General features: G+C 41.7%; 2 protein-coding genes across 5 annotated transcripts in view; one reads left to right on the top strand and one right to left on the bottom strand.

The window, feature by feature from the left end:
• Positions 1-2458: 2458 nt before the first annotated feature.
• TM6SF1 (transmembrane 6 superfamily member 1) lies at positions 2459-23046 on the top strand. 4 transcript variants are annotated; one of them, XM_065847565.2, is made up of 10 exons: positions 2459-2601; positions 4926-5029; positions 6339-6436; positions 7389-7492; positions 8364-8446; positions 9835-9956; positions 14112-14216; positions 16471-16563; positions 17570-17689; positions 21399-23046. In XM_065847565.2, the coding sequence occupies exons 3-10, from the start codon at positions 6416-6418 to the stop codon at positions 21588-21590; spliced, it is 840 nt and encodes a 279-aa protein (XP_065703637.1). In that variant the 5' UTR covers positions 2459-2601; positions 4926-5029; positions 6339-6415; the 3' UTR covers positions 21591-23046. The 4 variants fall into 4 exon arrangements, with proteins under 4 accessions (XP_065703637.1, XP_065703635.1, XP_065703636.1 ...); XM_065847564.2 differs by lacking the exon at positions 2459-2601 and adding an exon at positions 2692-2880 and having other exon boundaries at positions 21455-23046; XM_065847562.2 differs by lacking the exon at positions 2459-2601 and adding an exon at positions 2693-2880.
• HDGFL3 (HDGF like 3) overlaps positions 22794-24900 on the bottom strand; it is a 35379-nt gene continuing 33272 nt past the window's right edge. The window contains exon 6 of the mRNA XM_065847566.2: positions 22794-24184. Coding sequence (XP_065703638.1) covers positions 24179-24184 — 6 coding nt within the window. The 3' untranslated portion in view covers positions 22794-24178. The remainder of the gene's footprint in view (positions 24185-24900) is intronic.

The following is a 24900-nucleotide window of genomic DNA, read 5'->3' as shown; positions in this document are numbered from 1 at the left end:
TGGCATCCACGTGCCTCACGATGATGTTGCCATTTATAAAATTCAGGAAAAAAAGAAAGAAAAAAATGCTTTTGCAACACCAAGAAATTACTATAATTGAGTCTGTGAGAGGAAAGTGAAAGATTACTTTTATTCTGCTGACAGCAGCTTATCAACAGCACTTGCATGTAACACTTGGATTAGTAATTATGCTGTTAAAGACACCCTATTCCTACCTTCATTTTGATATTGCTGTTCTGCTACATATGAATAGAGGGTGGTGTAACATACAGTTGAAGTCGAAGTTGTTCTATCCCCTTCCTCCCGCACAAGAACACTTAAAGCTTTCAAGAAATGCATGTGTTAGTTTCTGAGGACTTCGGCTTTTTAAACTGAGGGTGGTGTTTGTTCAATAAGATAGTTTGCTGATTGACTTAATCTCTGAATTAAAGCCAAATTTTGAACTATTTGCTGTTGAGGAAGTTTATGATTGGTTTTTGGCTGCTCTAACTGAGCAAATTTCCCTTTTTTTCTCTGGAGGTGGTGTCAACTCTACAAATAAAGTCAACAAGAATGCTGGGGATGTTATTTTCTGTATAAAGGCTGAAATACAAGCCGGAATATTTTGTTGCAGAGAAGAAACGTTGGAATTAGAAGGATGTGTAGCTAATAGAAATAAAGATTTATGATATAGAAAGCGTGGAATACCAGAATCCACATGTTCAACGCTATCATGGGTGGACTTGGGGGCTTCCTCTGTCAGGAAATGGAAAGAACCGATGAGCTGGAAGGCTCACTGGTGCTTCTTTCACAGCGTGAGGGATGAAAACAAAAGGAAAAAAACATGCCCTTTTGAACAAACACTTCAAATATACCGTTTCAAGGGTCTTTTCTGCTACCAGATGATTATTAAATTTTTTTTAAGTGAAAGATGATAAATCTCAACACAATAAACTCAAACAATGCAGCCCGTACAGTTGAGTTGCTATGTGCCTACCACACAACGTGCCCTGGCAGTTTAGGCTCAGAAGCTGACACAGGATTTTATTAACAAGCCCAGTGCAAATCCATGCTGGGAATGCTGGCAGAGTGGTAAGGAAGAAGTTTCCCATCTAGCGTTTGACTTCATGGACACAGGAACTAAGAAGCAAAGCCTGAGACATGAATCTTGAGACTGCACCGCGGCAGCTGCATACGAATAAGCAGCCTATACATTAGAAAGCTTGAAAAGTAAACCGGCTGTGCATTGAAAGGTAGGCATTTGGAGGTGGTAAATTTAGCCCTGACTCATCCAATGGCAATTTTGACACTTGGGTGGACTAAATTACTTTTAGGAGTTGCATCATGTTTTTACCAGATAGTTTGATTGAGCATGGTTTAACCCATTCATATACCCATGACAAAATTCTAGACCTTTCTCACTTGAAGTAACTATGTAAGAATTTGTTTGTATATAATATACAGGACGTAGATATGTTCTGGGTCATCAAGTTCCTTTCTTGCAATCATATCAATTGCTTCAACTTATCAAATAACATCTTAACGCCGGTCTTTTTAAATTCACTGCTGTTTTACAATAGGACTTTGAAGACCCTTTTCTGCTCACAGCTAAAAACTGTTTTCAAAACCTAGTGAAAGTTTCTTCACAGCTTTGTCCTTCAAATTAAAGAGCTCTTTCCTCTCTCTGGTGTTAACTCCTCGAGCATTTACGGAGAGCCCTGGTATGCCAAGCTCTCCAGCCTCCTCCTGATGGACAGGTGCCCTGTTTCCTTAGCCACCTTAGCTGTTTTCCTTTGTATTGTTTCAACACGAGGGAATGGGAATTGCGCACATTATCGCAGATGGCTGTTTTTACAACAGCATTAAACCTTCCTGATCTCCACCAGAAAGGGCTTGTCTGGTGCGCAGAAACGCGTTTTCCCCAAGCAGCACAGGATGATCATTCTCTCTTGCCAATGTCCTCCTGGATTTAAATGCTCAGGAACTTCTAGGAATTGTGGTTCTCACGTCTGTTCGCCTTGCACACAGAGTGATTTCAGCTTTGCTTGCACACTGACAGTTTAGTGTTGATACTCATGTACCAACAGAGTTTGAAGCCAGAGAAAAATGCTGATGGATAAATTCAAACGTACGCCTAATTATTGTTATTTTTTGACGCTGAAACGGAAAAGGTGAGTTAAAGCATTTTTAAAATCATAATATCTTAATAACTCAGTTGAATTCTGATGCGAAAAGATATGCATGTTCTTTTTTTACGGGGTTCTTAGGGAGACCCCTGCACTGGGCAGACCAAGGGAACCTCTTTTCCAGCAAGCCCATCGCTTCAGACGAGACACCGCGCCCACCCCTGCGTCCACCTGCCCCTGCTGGCAGCGCCGTAGTTCCCGTTACCCTCTGCAGCCTCTTTCACAACGCTTACTTCCACCGTTACCGCATCCACTTGGCATGTCGCCGCTGTCGTTCCTGGGCGGTGACCGGCGGAACCCCTTCCCCTCGCGGGCGGCATCACCCCCGCTCCCGCCCCGCCTTTCGGACAGTCCCCTACCCCCGGGGCCAGGCCAGGGGCCGCGGGGCGAGCCCCGGGGCAGGCGGGCAGCTCCCCGGGCGGCTCCGATTTCTGAGGTGATTTCAGGTTTCCCGCCGCGGGGCGCGCCGGCGATGGGGCGGGCGGCGGGCAGGGGCCGGCGGGGCCGCGGGCGGGCGGGCGCCCCTCGGCGGGGCGGGAAGGGCTGAGGCGAGGCGGCGCCTCGGGCAAGGCGCGGCGCTCGCCTCAGGGCGCAGAGGGCGGCTGCCGCCTCCCGCCGCGGGGATGAGCGCCTCGGCGGCCACCGGCGTCTTCGTCCTCTCCCTCACCGCCATCCCCGTCACGTACCTCTTCAACTGCCTGGCGGCCAGCGGCAGGTGAGGCGGGCGAGGCCGGGCGGCTCCCGCCCTGTGGGGAGGGGAGCGGAGCGGGCGGCGGGGCTGAGGGAGGTGCGGGCGGGCAGGGGAGCCCGGCGGGTATTTTTAGCGGTGGCGCAGGGACAGGGCAGCTGCGGCCGCGGGGCTGAGCGGGAGGCGGAGCGGGGCAGCGGGCGGCCGGGTGGGAGCCGAGCCCCGCTCCGGGTCCTGCCCGCGTCCTCTGCCGGGAGCCGTGCGCGATGCGACCGGGAACACACGAGCGGGGCTCATCGCGGGGCCCTCAAACCCGCCCTTTTCGCATCACCTGCAGCGTGTCCCGGCGTCCCCGCCGCTCCCGCGGGCGGCTGCTGCCCGCCGGGCGGGCCGGGAGCGCCGAAGGACAAATCCGCCCGGAGGGACCGGCCGCACCGCGCCCTGAGCCCCGCGGCGCTGCCGCCGCCCTCCGGCTCCCCCGCCCTCGCACCCGCGAACGAAACCCAATTCTATTTAAAAACGAGTGGAAGAACCCACCGGCCTCAGAAAGCTCCCGCGCCGAACGTTCAGGGAGCCCCTAAGACGTGCGAGTTTTAACTGAAAATGTCAATATGCCCCGGCTCTGCCAAAAAACACAGGATCCCAGGATAAACCGCACGTCTAGAAAAGTCTTTTCTCATGGAAAACCCACTGTGCTTAAAGGTCTGCGTGGAATTTAGTGATCTCACAGCCTGGGGTGTTTTGCAACTTTCCTGCTCAAATACTTGCTGCATGTTTTTAAGGCTTTGCTACATCTGTTTCTTCCTCATTTCCCTCCTTCTGCTTGATAACTTAATATTTTGTTTCTCACTGCTAGAGAAATGCTGGCTTACTTGATTCATTGCCAATATTTATTTCAAATTGATAGACCGCAGTGAAAAGTCACTGCAATAGTAACAGCTGTAATAGTATGAAGAAATTCATCACTGGAAAAACAGACTAGCAGAGGATTCAAACCATAAAATAAATCAACAGGCTAGGACTGCTCATCTTGACTCAGAAAGTATGCGCGTATATATTCTGAAATATTTCATCTTGCCTTTATTTTTTTTGCAATAATTTTAAGTCAAGTTTCACTAAGGCTGAAATTGTCATAGTATTATTTGTTGCTGCACAAGTTCTTTTCTTGAAACACAGAGTGATACTATATATAAAATCACGTACCAAATATTTTTAGCTTGTGCTTCTGGACTTTACCTAACGTCTCCTTCCTTTTCTTCTCACACACAAGCATACAAGTGAAGTCTCGAGAAAGAGTTTAAGCGCTTAAACATGTAAATCAATTCCAGCATGATTTTTCTTAACTTGCATTTTCTTGAGGAAGGAGAGAAATTTGCTTTGTGCTGAAGATTGTTGTGATTTCCTCCACCACCACTTTGCACACACTAACATTACAGCTCCATCCCCAGAGAAAAGGTCTTTTCTGCCAAGCCCACCTCTGTCAATTATTGGTCCTTTCTTATAGGGTCGGAGAGACCTTTGGTAGTGCTGCCAAAACTGGAAATTAAACCTAGATCCATCACAGGCATTCCACACTGCTACTCCTGTTCCATGGGACTGATGTGTTTTATTTGCAAATATGGAATTTCCTGAGTAGATAATTTATTGCTGAGGTTAGACTAAATATCTCTAATGATCTATTTTGGCCTTGAAATCTGTGTGGTTTTGACTTTCACCTCTTGTTGGCCTTTAAGTTTTCCATCATTTTTGTTTATTTTTGCAGATACCAGCATGAAAACTGATTTTAGTCAGACATATCTAGACTCCTGGATGTTATTTATCTAGCTATTTTTGTATTTTCTTTTTTTAGATGACCACATGTGAAAAGACAGGCACATAAATTCTGCAAAACTATAAAATGAATACTGTGACAGACTATGCAATAGACTTTAAAAACAGCCTTTTAAAGTATTAAAATTTACTTTAGGAGTATGTGCATATGAGGACAGCTGGTAAGGAATGCTGAAGAAGCAAAATTCTGTCTCTTTCTCTGCCTTTCTTTTAAATTCTTTTTCTTTTTAATACTGTTACAGTTCCTGGGCAATCGTTGCAGTTGGATTGCTGGTTCTGGTTTTTATCGGTCTGTTGGCTCGTGTTCTTGTCAAAAGAAAACCACCAAAAGATCCACTGTTTTATGGTATGTCTTGATAACAATGAAGCTAAATTCAGAAAGTATTAATTTATATAAATGATAATACATTATGGTTATTTCAGATTGAACATTTAAGGCATGGCTTCAGAACCCAGTCTGGTGAGGTGCTGAGGAGCCAAGAAAGACAGACAGACTGGGGGAAAAGGAGGAGAAATAATGCTTCTTTTGAACCTTTTAATTCCTCTCAAATAGAAAATCCAGCTTAGGGACAAGCCAGGCTTCCTATTTGAAAAGAATAACACTTGTGTTGGGCTGTGAAAGTGTTTAAAATACTGTCATACCTGCTAAGATCCTTCTTGTAGCAGGACTTAGATACCACAGTAGACCTCTCACGCATATGTTGTCCTGAATGGACTCATTTGGGATTTTTGCATCTTTTGGACCAATGCCCTCCGTGGCTTGGTTCTTCCTATGATTGAATTAATGGATTATCTCATTTTTATTAGGCTTCTGTGTTAATGCACCTTTGTGATACTTAAGGAAATTCAAAACACCCCAACTCCTGGCTCAGGCAAACATTTCTACATCAATACTCTGCTATAACAAGAGAGAGATTGGTTAACTTTTAAAAGGAAACCTGAGATCTAGATTACCTTATAGCAAAAAATCTAGAAGAAAAAACACTGCTGTTTTTTAAAGTTTTGCAAGACGGGCCCATAGGCAAAGCAGAGTACAAACCACCTGTATTTGCCCTCTGTCTTCCTCGTTACAACTCGTTGGTGTCTGCCCCCAGTGTGTTCTGCGTGCGGCTGGGAACAATCAGTTCATGCTGAAAGCAAAGGAAATAAATAACACAAACTTCCCGCAAATAAATTTCCCGTCTCAAAGGAGTGACTCGCTAACTTGCCAGCTAGGTCTCCTATGGACTGCTGTGGCTAATGCAGTTTGCCTTGCTCACCTCTGAAAATGGCAAGTCACGTTTCCCTCTCCATCTCCTTTTTGTTGTCCTCTCTCCTTTCCAAGAGTCAAAGTTGGCTACTTTGCGCGATTGAAATTTTTGAAAAGCTACACAGCCCTTTCTGCAGACACTGATTTTCCATGTAAGCTGTTCCTGCAGCTCTATAGAATTTCACGTCATTAGGAAAAACTCAAGAACTTTGTTGACTAACCACTGATGAGAAACTCTCAAGCTATGTTAGAATGTCATGTTGTATCCTAAATATCTGTGACCTCAAAGTAGATGCATCTAGTTCAATAGATCTCTGCCTGACTGAATTTATTGGACTGGGAAGTAACTGCGTGATTCCAAGTCTTTTATTAACTTATTATTTTTTTCCCCTTTATCTTATTACAGTTTATGCCGTATTTGCCTTTACCAGTGTAGTGAATCTAATAATTGGACTCGAACAGGATGGAATTATTGACGGATTCATGACTCATTACTTGAGAGAGGTAAACAATTGTTTGGCTTACAATATAAACAAAATCTTAACTACAAATAGGTTGTTATAGTATTTTTCACAGAAAAAAGCGGCTAGTAGCACATTCAAAACAATCATCTTGAATTTGGACATTGACCTGTTTCATAATTGTTATGGACAAAACCTATATTGACTTGAAATCACTGATTCATTTGGAAAAAATAGCACACCTTTCAAACTCCAGTGTTATTTAGTGAAAGAAATGCTGTTCTGTATGAACCTCTGTGGGAACTGAACAGACTGTACACGTTTGCAGAAAGCCACAGATACTCAGCTCTCGGGAGGGAAATGAGTACTGCAGGACTTAAATCTGTTACCAAGAAGGAAACAAAATTGCTCCTTTATTTTTGCCTAATCACTTTACTAAAAGGAATTAAAACAGAGTTAAAAAATGATCATGCCAGATACGCAGTCAGCAGAATGCGTTGGCTGCTGAATATCAACATCCACCAAAAATAGCTCAGGAAGAGCTTGGTATGAAAGTCAATGAAGTCATTGAAAAGATTCCATGAACTTCAGCATAAAATGCATTGGACCTTACAAGGTTATACCATGTCATCCATACACTCAATACTGTTGTAGATCACTAGGTTGCTACAGATATCTTTATTTGTTCCATGTTAAATGTCTCTTTATTTTGTAGCTTTTATCACTAAAACATGGAAAAGTAGTATTTCCATAATGTAGCAGAACAGTGCTGACAGTTTTTCCTTCCATCTTGCACCCTGTTTTGTAGCTATAGAACTGATTTAATTATACCTGATCCTACATAAATCAGGTTTGTGCTTGTAAACATGTATTGTCAGGCAAAAACTGCCTCTGGATTGAACAAACATCAGTTACTTTTTTGAAATTGCTTCCTGCTCTTCTTTACTAATGGATTCCTCTAATCACTGTACTTTTTAAAAACAAATATTGCCTAGGGTGAGCCGTATCTGAACACCGCGTACGGCCATGTGATCTGCTATTGGGATGGCTCCGTTCATTATCTGATGTATCTGCTGATGGTAGCAGCTATTGCATGGGAGTAAGTCATTTTGATTTGTGTACCGTTGACGTTGCTTGCAGTCTCATATAACCTACAAAGGGCTTTCTTTTCTAGGTAGTATTTAGATTTTTCTTTCAGGGCTGTTTAATGTCTTAGGCCAAAGCAACACTATTAAAATTTTATTACTTTCAGTAACTGAAACGTCACAAGTTACCCTTTCTCTCAGCTAAATAAGACCAGCAAATCCACTGCGTTGTATTGTCCCCACTTCACTCTGCAGCAGAGAGCATAGCTCCTCCGAATGCTTTGTGCTAAATGAAAACTTAAAGAGAATGCTCATTAAAAGCATGCATGTATAATAAAACCTTTTTTTTAAAAAAATAATATGATAGGAATAACATATTGCCTATCATGATGATGTTTTCTCATCCATTTCAGAGAGCATCACACAGTTTAAGAGAAAATGTTTTGGTTTTTTTCTAGAAGTTCTGGTGTTTCTTGCTGTTGAATGAGGAGTTTGAGAAAATAAGTACATAAAATACAGAGGCTAATATACCTGCTGGTAATAGAAGCACTACCAGAATGAAATTAATTACTATTAATTACAGTCTTGTACAAACTGTGATGTGCAAAGTCATGCAGCCAGCATTCAGATGGGTGAAACGTGATGGCAAATAACTAAGTATGCACAAGTCCTGTACTGTTCATGCAATAACCTCACACAACTGCAGGATTTCTACATATCCCTCTTTCACCGGCAAGAATCCACCGTTGAGTTGTGGTACAGATTTTAAAACCTTTACCTACTAAGATACAACTGTGGCAATGGGTGTAATATTTGAGGGTGATTTGGGGTAGTGAGTGGATTTTTTTTTGGATGGTGCAATATCTTGTTTTCTTTTTTAAACAGACAAAGCTACAGAACCATTGGCCTCTACTGGCTAGGTTCCATTATCATGAGCATCATTGTCTTTATGCCTGGAAACATTGTGGGTAAGGACATAATTTATGATTTTTCCCTGTGAAACATTTTCTAAATTCCACATTAGGCTATCTGTATTTTACTGCAGTGCTGGGTCCTTTCTGTAATGATATGGAAGAGGAATTTTAGGAATATCAGTAAAGAGATGCAAGATATTTCAAAATGTAAATATGAGGAGGGGAAGATGGAGATCAGGAAAAATACCCAAAAAACAACCAAACTTGCAATTTACATTGCTGTCAAGGAAAAAATATAATAATTGTATTTTGTTATACCCATAAGGCTTTCACCCAAACTAGGTTCACTTTAAGTACTGATACAATAACAGTCTCTTAGTATCATGAAAATATAAATCTTATTTTGCATAAAATTTACAATTTACTTAATAGTCTGACTTTCAAGCAGCTTACAAGAGGCTTCCAAATCACCTTTAAAAGTGAAATCTGAAAGCTATTATATTTTCAAAGTAAATTTAACATTCCTAGATTTCTAACATAAATCGGTGCATAGCTGTGCTCCTAGAAGCTGAGAATTGTAATTAAAAACATTTACATCATTATTACTGATAGGTGGTCCTCCAAGACTGCTACCCCTCAATTAAAGATTTCCTTTTTAGCAAAGCTTAAATTGATGCAAAGTTGACAAGTGTTCAGCTGCAAAAAAGGTTCATTTGTCCAGATCCCATAGGCAGCTTTAGAAAAGCTCCCTCTGGCCCCGCTTATGACAGAGGCAGAAACTCATGGTGCAGCCTGGGGCCGGTCCAGTTCCCTCCTTTGTAGATATAAACGCACCACAGAGGAACAGCAGATTTAATGTGACAGCGTCTCTTCCTCTTTCCTCTGGGGAAGCTGAGAAACTTGTTCTCAAGAGCATGCTGTCTGCCTTCCCTTCTGACACAGGGAGCAGCCAGAGTCAAAGACACAGGTTTTCCTGATTCCATGTGGGCTAAGGATAGCTCTCCGAATTTGTTTTGTCCTAATTATTAGTACAGGCCTATAGGAGAGCTCAGGACTTTGGAAAGCAAATGCAATACCAGATCTTAGAAAGTGGGTACATTCCTTTTTTTCCATTTTCTTAAAGAATGATGTCTCTGTTTGAAGCAGGGTCCATTAGATTTCAAAGCTGTCCCATCCTCTAGGATTACCTACTGCAGAGTGACAGAGGTGGTTTCCTGTCCCTTCAAAAAAATCCCTCATTTCCAAAATGGCTTATTCTCTGTCACCTGTGACTCTACCACTTTGAACACATGATTTTCAACAAGACTTGTGTGTTGCTTTAACAGCCATTTCTAATGTTTTATGTTTACATTATCAGGTTTGATATTACATAGGATATTTTTCAACTCCTCTCCAACACAGCTTACAAACTCTTACACATTGTATATGTATTTTTTTAACAGGCAAATACGGAACAAAAGTGTGTCCTGCTTTTTTCTTAAGTATACCATACATTTGCCTTCCCATATGGGCTGGGTTCCGAATTTATAACCAGCCTTCGGTGACTCATGACACTCCAGTCAAGGTAATGTAGTTGTATGTAAGTTTTTGCTGCTGTTAGGAAAACTGAAATATGTTTGCTGTTTCTACTGGGTTTTATAGGTCCCTCGATGAGCATGGAATGTACTGTAACTGGTACCTCTTATGGTAATTGCTGCCAGGCTGTGTAGACACTGTAAAAATATCTATACTGCAGGACGTATCTATACTCATCATGGTGAGATAAAGCACAATAATCTCATATATAAATAACTCATTTCTAAGTGCAATTGTGTCACTACCCTCTATCTGTTCAGTTTCTGAGTGTTTCAGTTTCTTAGCTGATGAAAATATTGACATATACTAACTTCATAAACCACCACTAAATCCTTATAGAAGCTCTGCAGGAAAGTATTCTGCTGCAGATGCCTAACAAAAAATATTGAATTATATGAAATCTGTATGTGCATTCTGCAGTATTAGATTTTACAGGTAGGACATAGTACAATAACTGATATGAAAATTATTTACACACTTTTTACTTATTAAAAAACATCATCCGTAAAAATAATGTTTACTTAAAACTCCTCAGATGTTTGCCTTCAAATTTTATAGTTAGGCTTTAATAAGATTATTAACTGAGCAATCAAAATATGCAATAATAGTGTAAGCACTGTTTTAGGAAATAAAACCACAACAACTAAAAAGCCCTGCAGTACAAAGCACAGAACAGATCTTTAACTCTTCGTTGCTAAAGCAAGCCAGTTTATTGCCACAGCACACCATATCAGTTGCAAGTAATGTAATCAATATTTTTGCATGACAAGAGCTCCGGAGTCTCAGTCAGGTTAATTCTGTCACTGAAAACACAGACGAAGGCGTTAGTTTGTGTTCCACAGCTCGCAGGCAGGCGGTGTGCGAGGGGTGTAGCGTGCGGCACACAATAACAGGCAAATCCCTATGAAAGGCAAATCGGAAGAGACTTCAGGTGCCAAACCCTTAGACCCTCCTGCACAGGCTTATAGGAAAACACATCCCATCCTACAGTGATTTCAGCTTAAAAACATGAAGAATTCTGGCCAGAAACACATTCTTTAGAGTGGTCAAGGTAGAGAAGTTAAATGTAGTTAAAGGTAGTGGTGGCAATATTTGCTGTCTATAGCAGGGAGAGCATCCTTTGCATGGAGGATGGATTAAGGTTTCAGTGTGATTTCCTAGGACTGAGAACTGATTTGCTGAAATACAGACATGTCTCCTATGCTTATCAGGAGCTGAACAGCGCACCTAGGTTTGATATTTTACTTTGGTATATATTCCAGAGAAACTTAGTTTTCAGATTTTATTTAAAAAAAAAAGAGTGCAGAAAAAGCTGGTGATTTGAAAATGTAACATTGCACTTCTTAGTGAATCCTATTGCTCAGAAGGTCGTTGGAAAAGCCTCCATTCCTTTCACTGAGGCCTCCTACCCTTCCTAACTAGTTTCTTTTTTAGAAGTCACATTTTATCTTCATAGCTAATTTATGTTTCAGGCATAAATACCTGGATTCAATAACCTTAAAATGCCTTTAAATCTTAACACGGCTACTCATGAATTTTTCTTTTTATATACAACTCTCTCAGTCCTAAATTAAGTATTGTTTCCAGGAAATAATAGTGTGTAATGTTACCAATCAGTTAGCCAATCATTCTATGTCCTGAAAATACTTAGTTCTCTTTCAATAGCTCATTTGTGCGTAGCTGTAAAACTGAATAGTTTAAAACTGTTCTTATTCAAACATAGTATTAAAAGATCTAGGAAAAGAAATGTAATAATGCTTTTAAACATGGTAGTGCAAGTATATATATAAAAATGCCTACATGAAAGCAATGGAAGCAAGGTGTATTCTGTTGGCAAAGCTATTAATTGCTATACAGTTAAAAAAAACCCAAACAAACCAAAACTGTGGGGACACAAAAAGTAATCAATTTGGGGTGTTTTCTAATAGAGGTGGGTCCATGCAAGAGGACTGGAGTTACGCCCTCATTTAGAATCAAACCAAGCTGTGCTGCAGTATTTACAAAGCCTAACAGATGTATCTACACATGTATCAGCTCAGAAAAGTTTAGTGTAATGTAAAATTCATTAATGGGGTTAACACACACCAATTCAGATTTACACATGAATTCTGAAGGGACCGACACCACACAACATTATCCTGATTCCTTGAAACTGATCTTGTAAGGAGCCTCTCAGAAGTTATGGAAAATAGCTTTTTCCTGGAAGCGAGAGCTGCTGCAAAGCGCGCCTGCACGCTTCCTTGCTACACAAAAGAAACAGCAGGGTTGGCAAGAGCTGCGCGGAGTTCAGTGTTGTTTGCAATAAATGGGAAACCTGTGGCACGTCATCCCTACTCAGCCAGCGGACTTAACACTTAATTCGTCTTAGCAGCTATTGATGCGACTTCGCTGCGTGAAAGAAGGGTAAAGCAAAATAACTACGAAGCTGAGGTCTGTCAGCAAAGCGCGTGCTGTCTTTCAAACCCTTCTGCATTCTTTTTAAGCTTCACATTTTCATTTTGTTTGCATAAATGTGTGCATAGAGAAAAAAAGGTGTGAGTTTTCTGTACCATGGTGATTTCCCAGACTTGCATTGCACCGAAGTTTGTTCCCACTAATACTGGAGGACTTTGTCTTTCATAGGAATGAATATTAGAATATAGATATTCTTTGCAGGTAACACTGTAAACATTCCTGATGTGAAATGACACCCTACTGGCAAAACAGACCTGTTCTTTGTGTCTGAAAAACAAATACATACCTTACTTGCTTTCTGAAAAATATCCTTTAAGAGAAAAAAAAGCTTTATGTAAGGGATGGCCTATGTGTTTAAAAGAGCCTTATTTTTGTTAAACTACAATTCAGGTCTTGCAGTTCTTACTCAGGAATTGTGCTTGCAAGATCAGTTCTCCCGTTTCAGTAACTTTATTGTGTGTTTCTTGATCCTGAATGCTTTTAACTGTGCCTTTACATCCTAATTATTGTTTCGTGCTTTAGAGACAATTCCACAAGTGTATAACAGGAAGGAAATCAGGTTTTTCTTTTGCTGTCTGCATGCCAAACACAGCTAATAAAAAGGAAGAGGAAATGAGTAACACACATAAATGGGGAAGTTTTCCCTCTGAACTACAAAAAGATACTCTGATGTGCTTTTTATTTTGTCTGTGACTACAAAGCACTGAAATTCTACCTCAAATTATTTCCATGGGTCTTGTAAGTGTTACCATGTAGGCAGAGAGATGACTTTGGTTCCTCCAATGCACCTTCCATGTTAAATATCCGTATGGCCTTTGCTACCATAGAGTGTAAACCTCGCACATCTGCCCGCATGGTGCAGCGGGCGATTCCTGCTCTGAGGCTGAGGAAAAGGGGCACAGAACAGATCGCATCCAGACGCCGAGAGGTGCTGCAGTGCCTATCAGAGAAATGCAGGGTGTACAGTGATAAAAGAAGGAGAGGAAGATTTTCCACATGTTCTATATGCACACACACTTCATTCTCTATTTCTGCAGTACGTCATAAGATGTATTATTTGCTCACTGAACTCAAAGAGCTCAGCTGGCCACATAAAAGCTTTTATTTTCTGCCAGTGATATTCCGTTAATTTCAATAGTGTCACAGGCTGCTGAAAACCAGCCTTCACTGTCAATGAGATGGACCCTCACTTTGCTGTCCCTCCAAACAGTCTTTTTACAAAGTGTATTAGATTCAATCTTCAAATGTTTGAGACAAACCCACATTTCCAGAGCTTTTTTACATAGGGACATTCAGGAAAATGAATTCATTCCAATTAGCAAAAGATGTAACTTTGTAGAAGTTAGTTACACTGGTTTAAAGCCTGACGTGATGTCAGAGTTAGGGTAGCGTTCATTTGATTTAGGTTGCTCTGAATGTAAACTAATCTGTATTGAAATTACTTTAGTTGGATCTATCCATCTCTAGAGTTTATTCAAATTAATTTTCCTCACTGCATCCTATTAAGTCTGAAGTCACCTTTTTAGATGTGGTTCCATCTCTGAAATAAGTGTATAAATAACGTAACTGAGAACTCACTGCTTCTATCACCATGTCTCACCTCTTCGCCCTGCCTGTAGTGACTGATGTGGAGTTAAATACATGTACTGTGGAACTCGGATGTACTTACTACCCACGTTCTGTGCCGCAGGTGGTTCAGGAAGTCCAGAAGAAAGGACTCTTAAGACGACCAATTGATTTAATGTTAGCTGCATACCTCATTCTAGCAACGGGGTTTTGCATATTTAGGGGCATGGTAAGTGGAAGATATTTTAATATTCTGGCTTCTAATTTTCAGTCAGACTTTTAAATTTGAAATCATAGTCTCTGTGTGAAAAACTATGTATAATTTGGTTTGGGGAAATCCTGTAACTTTCAGGGTTGGAATAGGCCTTAGATCTATCAAGGACCATTTGATTTTTTATGGTAATTAGTGGTGCTTTGCTCCTCCATTTTGCCCTGTGTAAAGCATGTTTTTCAAAAGAAAGTATTTGCACAATCACAAGAGTAAATAGCCTCCCAGGTACAGATCAGTATGACCTAAAACTGTAGGTCTGGTGTTACATTTATGTCCAAGAACATGGAGACTAACCAACTAAATTAAATCCATATAGCTAAAATTATATAGGAAGCCAAGTTAACTTACATTGCATGAGACAGATGAAAACATTTCTACCTGGAAACAAAACAACAGCAACAACCCCCATAGATTTATTATTGTTACCTGAACAACACACGTCATTTCCACCTCACAAGAACTGATTTTTTATAACGTGTTTGTTCTTAAGCATAGTTAATTGTATTAAAATTTCTGAATGCATGACTCAGTGCTGAAAGTGCTTGAAGTAGATAAATCCAGTAGTAGGTAAATCTAATCCTTTGTCAGCTCTAAAGCATTTTCTGTCTGAATCAGAAGGAAGTTGGATGTCATTTGGGGATCAGAGCTCAAATGTTCAGGTGACAATAGGTACCCAAGTAACGCTTTCTTACCCAGCGCAGATTGTTCTTCTGTAGCTCAGCTGCTCACGTTACTCTCATCTCCTGCTGTTTCATTGAAAACTTGCCTCAAAAATATGCTTTTTTTCTTCTAACTTGTGACAGACTGCTTTACTTCTTTTAGATCACGCTACTTCAGAGCACCACTGATGCTGGTGGTGTTCTACCCGTAATTTTGCTGAGGGAAATGTTAATTTCGTGCTCTAACATCTAACTTGGTTCTGCAATCCCACTTCTTCATTTCTCAGCGGAATTTTTTGTTGATTTTGAGATTGTGGTCATTGCTTTATATATTATCTTTACCAAACAGGAACTGCCTACTGGCCTTACTTACCCATACAGATCAACTGAACATCTGTGTAAGCTGCAGTAACCATGATTTTGTGAAAAGCTAGCAAAACATAACCCATTGTAGTCCCCTCAGACCACCTTCTTGGATGCCCATGTTGGAAAAGAACATGGAGGAATATCACAGTATCACAGTATGTTTGGGATTGGAAGGGACCTCAAAAGATCATCTAGTCCAATCCCCCTGCTGGAGCAGGAACGCCTAGGTGAGGTCGCACAGGAAGGTGTCCAGGTGGGCTTTGAATGTCTCCAGGGAAGGAGACTCCACAACCTCCCTGGGCAGCCTGTTCCAGTGCTCTGTCACCCTCACTGAGAAGAAGTTCTTTCTCAAATTCAAGTGGAACCTCTTGTGTTCCAGCTTGATCCCATTGCCCCTTGTCCTATCTACTGTTTGCAAATCTTTGCATTTCCCCTCAAAGTTACACACCAAATACGCATGAAATTCAGTTGTGCAAAACTTACTACTCAGTCCTGTAACTCAGGCACTAACGATGCCTTGCCGTAAACCACCTAGTGACAGCCGGTGACACAGGTTACTATTCTACAATGAGTTATTATGTTCCGTAGTAGTTTTAAGGGCTACTATGAAAAGGAACTACTTTTGCAACTGGGTCTCTCCATGTTTATTGGTAACTTTGTTCTTTCCATAGGAATGCACAATCCAATAATCTCTCCTTTGCTACTCATATTTTTAAGTAACACCTGTCTCTCTGCATTGTTCTCCACTGCTACCTCATCACGATGCAACTCTTTTCTTGGACTACATATGTAGCTTGCTATCCTAAAATTGGGTGCTTAACCTGAAGTTTCCACTTTGAGCGATCTTCCATTGGAAAGTTCGTTTGCTGGGATCAAAGTCTGCTTATTAGAGCAAATCGATAGCAATTTACTTCTACTACAGCACAGCCAACTGACTGTATTCTCTTTCAGCCAAAGTCTTTCCAACAGGCTGTCGGCACTTCCTTGCAAACCCTCTGAGCAGGAGCTGAGAGGAGGCTGCACTTTAGCTTTTTTAACTGGTGATCCAATGGATCACCCTTGCAGTAGACCTGGAGTAAGCCTCAGGGTAGCAGTGCTGCAGACCCCTGAGTCTTTAGGGCTGCTATCAGGTTAGCACATTTTAGAACAAATCTTTGTTCACAGGAAGTTTTCAAAATTCTCCTTAGATTGCTCTGGATTGCCCTGCTGAACTCTGCCGGCTATATATTCAACTTCACGAGCCTTATATAAAAGATCCTGCTGCCTATCCTAAGCTTCAGGTAATGCATTGACCATGGAGCATAGAGTGTTAAGAAGTGTTTTGTTAACTGGCACAAAGATGAAGCCACGGGTTTCACGAATGGGAGCAATAAGGGGAGGATTTGTTCATGGCAAGTTAAACAGTATTTCATATTTTCTACTACAGCCATTGCAGGGTACCAACTCTTTGTTGTTATTAACTTAGATTCAAATCAGTTACCCGGAGTTTACACTTACCAATTACTCAGGCCTCTTTTAATAGAGTCCATGAAACAGATGGACATGCTTTTTATGATTATTCCCCTTCCTAAGAAGGGCAAAGCAGACCTTCCATCTGGAATAACAGAGCAAAAAGGAGTGTAGTAGGATGAAGGTTCCTTAAGCTCACATTCCGCTCTGTCACCAGTGACACACTCCTTGAAATGTGACACTTTCCCCCCGCCCCAAACTCTATTTACACAATCATTGCAGAGGAGGGAATGTTGTGCTTTAGTTTTGTAGTATTTGCAAGCTCTTTTGTAACCCTGGCTGCTGCACAGGGCCTGAAGCCATCAGAGGATTCACAGCTGCCACAAGCAGAACCCAAATACCTGTGCTGGACCTGTGCTGTCTGGGAAGGGGGTGGCTTGGGTGTATCTCACACCTCCCCACTGACAGTGCAAGAGAACTTGAGAAATGGACACCCATGTTGTGTTGGACGCTGAGTTAGGTCAAGCCAGGCTTATTGGGATGGTCTCAAGATGCCAAGGGGTAGAAAAATATGTCCTGGGATGACTTCAATTTGGACAAGGCAAGAGACACCAGCTGCCAATATTAGCAGAGGCCTTAGGGTAGCTGGATCCAGGCAATAGCACCCAGGTGTGTAATTCTTCTCTCAAAGAAGTTAGAGCTGCAGAAAGGCCTGGGAATCATTGCTGCCAGGAGTGTAGCTCTGAACAGCTTCACCTGCTCAGTCAGCAGGTGGCTGATTTTTAAATGCATCTCCCTCGCACCGCAAAGCAACTAATATTTCTGTTTGAAATGCAGATGCTGGCATACATGTTCTACTCTGTGCCGTACTACGTGGTGGCTCTGTATGGCCTACTGGTGCCTGGCTGTTCCTGGATGCCCGATTTAACCCTTATACATGCTGGAGGACTAGCTCAGGTATTTCTTTGTAAAATGTTCACTCTCAAATTGCAAGTTAATAAGTAGATACTTGATCTTCCCATGCAGGTTTTATGCCATTGTAACTCAGGTCCCCTTCAATATGTGTAAAAAAAAAACTATTTAAGGGAGTGGAGAATCAAACGTATGACATGTCTGTAATAGCTTCACTTTGGCTTTAGGAGACTTCCCTACTGCAGAATCTTTTTATTTGACTCATTTAAACCTTATTAACCACCATGCACTCTCCAGCTCACACCTTGTACAGTAGATAAAATGTACTCTGAGCATCCAGACAATAAATATGCACATAATCCTGTAACAATAAGAACACAGGGATATGGCAATAAGTGTAATTCAAGAACCACTATTAGACAAATACAGACCAACACTCTGTTTTCCAGGCCTGAGATAATCAGGGATACAAACAACAATCCAGCTTAATTTCCCAGTGAGGATGGGGGGAGTGACATTTTCTATTTGAGAGCAACTATCACAGAGAATGACAACTTCTAAACTGTTTATAGAGCATCTTGAAATACCAAGTTATATCAAACCAGAATCTGGCAAGCATATTAATGAGGAGGTTTAGATGCTTAAAAGGTATAAATATAATACAACTGTGTTTGGCCCAAATCTAATCTAAAAAAAGCACAAGCTAACTGAAGTAGGAGAGCCAGTGTCAGGAACCTCTCTCTACTGACAGATTACTCAGGTTTCATGAATTCCCCAGTCAGTCGAGAAAGAAATTGCTCCTTTAAAGGTTGTTTAGCACAAGAAGTAAAGCTGAAGTCAGAGAGCACCATCACAACTCTGCAAATTTACGAGAAGGCTCAGCCCCCCAGATTGGAGATGATTTTTGCTTGGTTGGTTTTAGTCATTTTGAGGCACAAAACACATTCCCAGGTTTGTCTGCTGTTTTCTTAAGTTATAACACGTGTAACTGATAATTAAAACATACGTGGTTACTGAAGCATATTTTGCTTTCTATTATGCAAAGGTCCAGAAAAGGTCAAATATTTAATGCTGGAAACTATAGGCATTGCCCCTTGGGAATGGACACTGCTCCTATAGATGGGGAATGTGGGGATTTTAATTATTTCTGTTTCTATAATTGTGAAGTACATATTTTTTTTTACAAACACAAGTCTCAAAATACCACATGATGCATCTAAACTAAGAATCTCTAAGAGCTCCCAGCCTTTCACTCAAAGAAAAATATTATTCTAACATTCAGACTCCAAAAACAGGTTGTGACCCTTGGGCTTCCTGAAATTTCTCTTTAAATGTTCCACAACTAAAGTACCAGGAGTTTTGATGATACAAAATGGTTGGAACAGGATAGACCTGGTGTGTCCCAGTGAGCCACTGGTGCAGGGATGAAGAGCCACAGCCCCCCATTCCATCTCACCAGCTGCATGGCCCACTGCCCTTCCCTCCTCTCAGATGCAGAAAGGTTTTCTCTGTTCCTTCTCCACTTAAGTGTTTGCCTTAATCCTGCAGTTTTTGGTGACTGTTTCTGCAGTACCTCTTGTCTACAGGAGACCCTCAACCCAAAGAACATATTTTACTAGGTTACTCTCTCCCTGCTCGATTTGATGGCTTTCCTTGGGCTCATAAGACCTGGTCCAAACCCCTCCAAAATCAGTTACAATCTTTGCCTGATTTTAGACAGTTTTAGAGAGAAGGCACAGAGCAAAGACTCCCAACCTTTTTCCAGGCCCTTCTCTGTCTCTAGCTGGAGCGCGTTCTTGACTGCATGGTAAGAAATATTTCAAGTACTGCCTATGATTAGGCTACAGGCAAGAAAACACTGTGAAAAAAAAAAACCCAAACCCAAATAATTTAATACAGAAAAGCAGCTTAACGAGTAGCAGGCACATGCAAATTGCAGTTGTCAAGTTGAGCAGTGCCAGGTCCAGCACCAGGCGGCTCCCACGTGCTGCCATGCGCAGACCAGCCGAGGTCAGAGGTTACCAAGGCTGCTGGATAGATAAGGCGACCTATGAAGTTTACCCCCCAGCATCTCATTTGGCTGATGTCTCAGCCAAGATTTAGGGGTTTGATACTCAAAATTCTCCACTTAGGCTTCAATAGAAAGCACCAGGGAATGGCTTATTTGTTGAGAGGGCCTGAGCATGCTGAGGGGACACACCAGGGCACAGGTTGCTCTCGCCACACCAGGCACAGAGATCTGCTCTAACAGCTCTTCTGTTACCACTTAATATTATGAAAGGAAAAAGCCATGTGTTAAATTGAAAAAAAGTCTAATAAACAGTAACTTCATGATGTGGTACATCATTAGTTAGTAAAAATCTTCACGGGCTACAAATTGAGCATTATAAAAAGCAGAAACGTTTTGTTCTAAGCTCACAGACATGCCACAGCTCTTGTAAGAGACAAGACCATAAATAAGACCCAGACCTTCACAGGCCTCTAGGAGGCTGTGGGAGCTCCAGGTCTCTCAGCAGCAGTCCCTTACAGCTCCTTCTGAGCAGGTTTACTGCAAACTTCATGGGAACTTCACTAGCAACTGACTGTGATGCACAGCTGGCCACCCTGAGACACACAAGACTTGCAACCCCCTGTAGATAAGCACACAGGCTCTGAAACACCCCCAGGGGTGTCAGTGTCTGAGTAAACACCAGACAGCCCCAAACCTCCTACCTGAAGCCTGGTGGACATTCATCTTCTTGGGAAGCTGCTGCCCCATGCAACAGGAGCAATTTGCTGCTGAGCACTAAGGCTCTGCCTACCCAGGGACACAGCAGCTGCTGCCCCATCAGGGTGAGAGCAAAGGGGCTGCAGAACAGGCTGGTTTATGAGGCTGAAATGATCCCTGACACCCACTCACTGTGTGACAGGCCAAGTAGGGCTCTGCTGAAGCTTGTTTTTATGTGATTTCTTTGATTACTCCGTTTCCAGACTCAGGTTTGCTAGATCAGCTCTGTTAGGCGGGGGTGGTTGGAATCACCTGAAAACTGATTTCCTCCTCTGTTTTGACGGACGGTCTCGGCCTGAGCTCTCACTAGAGGGCTGTGTATTAAAACACCTGCACTGTATTTCACTTTCTACTTCGCTAACCACGAACAGAACCGTGTTCTTTGTGAGCCTAAAATAACTCCTGCTGAAGGCAGAACGGAGGACGTGATTTGGCCATCGTGTACTCCTCTGCGTTACTAAAATCCTGGTGTCCATTTCTCCTGCTCTGCTTAAGATCAAACTGATGTTTATCTTCACAGATCTCCTCCAGTGCAAAGTAACTAAATAATAATTAATAAATGGATACACAATAGTTAATGTGAACGAGCTGTGGCTTGAAATAGCAGGTAACAGATGGAGACAAAAGACAGCGACTATTCTGATGCTTCTATCTTTAAATGTTTATGCTAAAAATACGCTACAGCCCAGCAAGCCTGTCTTTGCACATAACCTTCACTGTAAACTTCATCTATACCTCAGAACCACCCAAATGAACCTCCTACCATGGTGCTGACAGTTCCTTTTACACCAAGATATTAATGACTTTAGTTTAGACTGTATTTTTATACTGTTGTGCACAAAGTATGGTGGAAAATTCTGGAGTAAAAGGGTTGGCTTGGCAGATGTCACTGGAGATGCAGACTTGCATGCGCATTATGCTGGCTTTCCAAAATTTACATAAACCTTACCCTTTTCTTTTCGTATATGCGTTGTATACACACCACAGGCTCAATTTTCCCATATTGGTGCTTCTCTTCATGCTCGAACTCCTTACATCTACAGAGTCCCTGAAGAAGCAAAACAGTTTTTCCTGATCTTGAACGTAATGTATGGGATTCTCCCCCAGCTGTTGGCCTACAGGTGTGTCCACAAGCCAGAGTTTTTTATGAAAACAAAACAAGAAGAAAAACCAGAATAGCACGACTGTATTCAGCTCCTCGTTTTGGCGATGTATATCATTGGGTTGGGATGTAACCGAACTGCTCAGATGGAACCCAAACGAAGCGCGTGAGATGTGTAAGATTGCACAGTTGTGTAAAGCTGCACGGTCTGTTTTGTTTCTCCTGCCCAAAAAGGGAAAATAAAGATGGCTGCCTTCAGCACCACCTCTCAACATTTTGACTTTGCGCTGCAGCAGAGTTGCCGGTTCACGTGGCTGTTTTTAAGCGAGCTGCTTTGACAGGTTTAGAAATACTGCATGGAGTGAAATAATAATAACGATGTCGGTGTTTAGCCTCCACACACTGGAGAACACCAGCGATCCCTACCCAGAGCTGCTGTACGATGTGACGGTCAGTATTTTGAAGTGTGAAAAATTCACACACATAGCTCTCACGTGCATGTGTTTTATTTGTCAGAAATTACGTCTTGCGGGTCGTCCTTGTGAAAAACCCCAAGAAATCTTTTAAGCAGTCAACTCTCGTGGTAAGACTCCATATATGATAAGCAAATCGTATTGTTTTGTTAATTAAGGATTCGCTTCTGCTCACCAGTGGGAAGTGAACCACTGGAGCACACGTTTGCACACAGGACGGGTTTTTTGGCCGTGTTCTTCTCTGCAGCTACGTTTGCTAATGATGTTGGGTCATACACAAGTAGCAGCAAACACAGCAACCTCGGTTTGCGTAGTTTGTTTCTGTTTGCAATTAGAACTATTTCTATGACTTCTCTGTGTATTTATACTAAGACCCATGTAGTGCCTTTCTCACGGATAAAATTAGCCGATATGTTTTAACTGGAAACATTATTTTGGGATGTGGACTTGGGGTGTTTTGATTTGGAGAATTTTAATTGTCTTTTTAAACCTAATTGGTGAAAGCAGCGGCGCACGCGTGTTGCACCCTGCACCGGGGGACTTTCTGAACAGCAAGAAATCGGCGCTTTAAGGCTGTCCCGTTGAACACTGAGGTGTAGGTCACTGCAGTGCTCAGGACAGACAACCCAGGTTTACAGCTCCAGCCAAAAGTCCAAAATAACCACAAGAAAGGGGGCTGAGCGTTGATTTCCCCCAGCAACCGCGACCGCTGCGTCCCCATCGTCCCCACAAACAGCCGGGGCTGCCGCTGGCTCGCAAACCTCAGCCTCCCATGCTCCCTCTCGTGTTCTTAAAGAAACTTCTGAGTACATTCAAGGTGAATTTAATAACCTCCCGTTATCCAGAAAAGGCAAAGTACAGAAAAAAATAAAGATCTCACCTGCACTTGTATCTATTATGGTCAACTCATGTTAACAGAATGTTTTGCTTTAATACTTGACTTACATTAATACCTCACATTATTACACGTATGAAGCCAAATATGACGCTAACTTAGTTGCTTACAACCTCAAACCTTACTCCCAATACACATTCCAATAAATTTATTCTGTAAAAACAATACATTTTTTTGTTTTCTTTTTTTTTTTAGTTTGTTTTGTTTTGTTGGTTTTTTTTGTCGTGTTTTGTCTTTTTTTTTTTTTTAGTTTTTTACAGTAAACTCGTCAACTACAAACCTTGAATACGCAAAAGATGTTCCAAGGACAAGCAGAACAAGGATTGATAAAACCAGACTAAATATGTTTTCACAATAAAAGCTGGCATAAAAATAAATAAAAATCTCTATTATCACAATAGCAACAAGAATGTACACAGAATAATGGGTTCGGAATGCTTACTTACTAGTCTAGTTCTATTTCCAAAAGGAAAAAAAAAGCCAGAATGACAGCATCCTTTTTTAAGCCTTTCATTATTTAAAATTGATGTTTTCTTTTGGTTTCCCATAGGGTTCTATATCACAGTAAGCTTAAAAATGGAAAGCATCCAAATGAATGATTTCAAATCGTGTTGGCATTGGAAAAAACCCTTGTATTAATCTAAAGAAACACAAAAAGACTTTCACTAACTCCACATATAGGAACTAAGTCAGATAGTGTACATTACATCATGATTTTGAGAAGTATTAAGAGTATAACTAGCTAGGTACTTCTAATAAGGAAAGGTACTTTGTTACATTATTGAACTTGGCGGTGATCTCAACTAAGAAGATTTCTTCTTTTATGTTGTAAACTGATTGAAAAGCAACAAAATATGGATATAGGGGAACTGGAAATTGTATGTGGAAGATATGGTTGTAGGCTCGTATGGAGGGGACTCATTTCTAAGATTTACTTGCTTTTAAAAAATGCTGATTTAGAATGGCATAATTTGGAGGGACACCTTTTCTGTCTAGAAAAGGAATCTCAAACTTGTTCAAGTATGCGATATCTTCATAAACCTCAGCCCCTGGTGAAGGGCAACTTCATGCAACCAAATCATAATGAAAATCAAAAAGTAACCCTTAGAAAAAAGGGTAAAATGTCATTTCCGCAAACACAACAGATAGGAATGTGAATAATGTGCATACAAACTGGGATGCTGTTGATGATACTAATGAACAGATGTGGTGACTCATATCAAATCCAAGAATATTAGACAACCAAACATGTAACCTTCTTGTGTTTTCCCTTAATATTCAGCAGTCATTATGTTGGTTAAGTCTGAAAGAGAGAGAGAGAAAAAAATATATCACATGTAATGTAAGAGGCAGCTTGCTGCAACAAACGTGGTACAATTAATGCCGTATTCCCATACCTCGGAGTCACAGGTACCAGGGACCACCTGCTCACTTTGAAAAGGCATTTTTGCTAGAGAAATCTGCTTACGTTACACCAACTAAACATCACGGCAAAATATTACAGCACACGGTTCAAAAGTGAACATTTAGGGCTTTATTCAAATGAGCAGTTTGAGTAATGTACGTGGGCTGGTTTTTGTTTTCCCCAGTCACTCCATTTCAAATCTCATCGTGCACTTCACGCGTAACCAATTCCGCATTTCTGCACTGCACTAAATCCTGCTCCGCTTCACACGGCAGCTCAGGCGCTGCTGGGTTCCAGCAGACGAACACCGAGCGAGGGGGAGATCAACCGCGTTCATCGCTACCAGAGCCGAGTGTCGCTTCCGAGAGGGAAGGAGTCTGAGCTCCCTGGGAGGCGATGGCACAAAAGGAAGAAATTCCCACTCCACGACCGACTCAAGGTCAGCTCTTGCCTCCATGGATATTGTTACAGCGAGGACAGGATCAGCCTGTCCTCGTGGGATCACGGCAAGTGCCTCCCAGTCTGGGTTTCTTGCTGCTGCGCAGAGAGCAGGACTGATGGACGGGCACGGGGGGACAGGCTGGTGACGGGACACACACCCCGCCGCAGGAGCC

Source organism: Patagioenas fasciata, chromosome 12, assembly GCF_037038585.1.
Source record: "Patagioenas fasciata isolate bPatFas1 chromosome 12, bPatFas1.hap1, whole genome shotgun sequence".
Classification (NCBI taxonomy): Eukaryota; Metazoa; Chordata; class Aves; order Columbiformes; family Columbidae; genus Patagioenas; species Patagioenas fasciata.
Note: the sequence above shows the minus strand (reverse complement) of the source record. Positions and strands in the feature narration are given on the sequence as shown.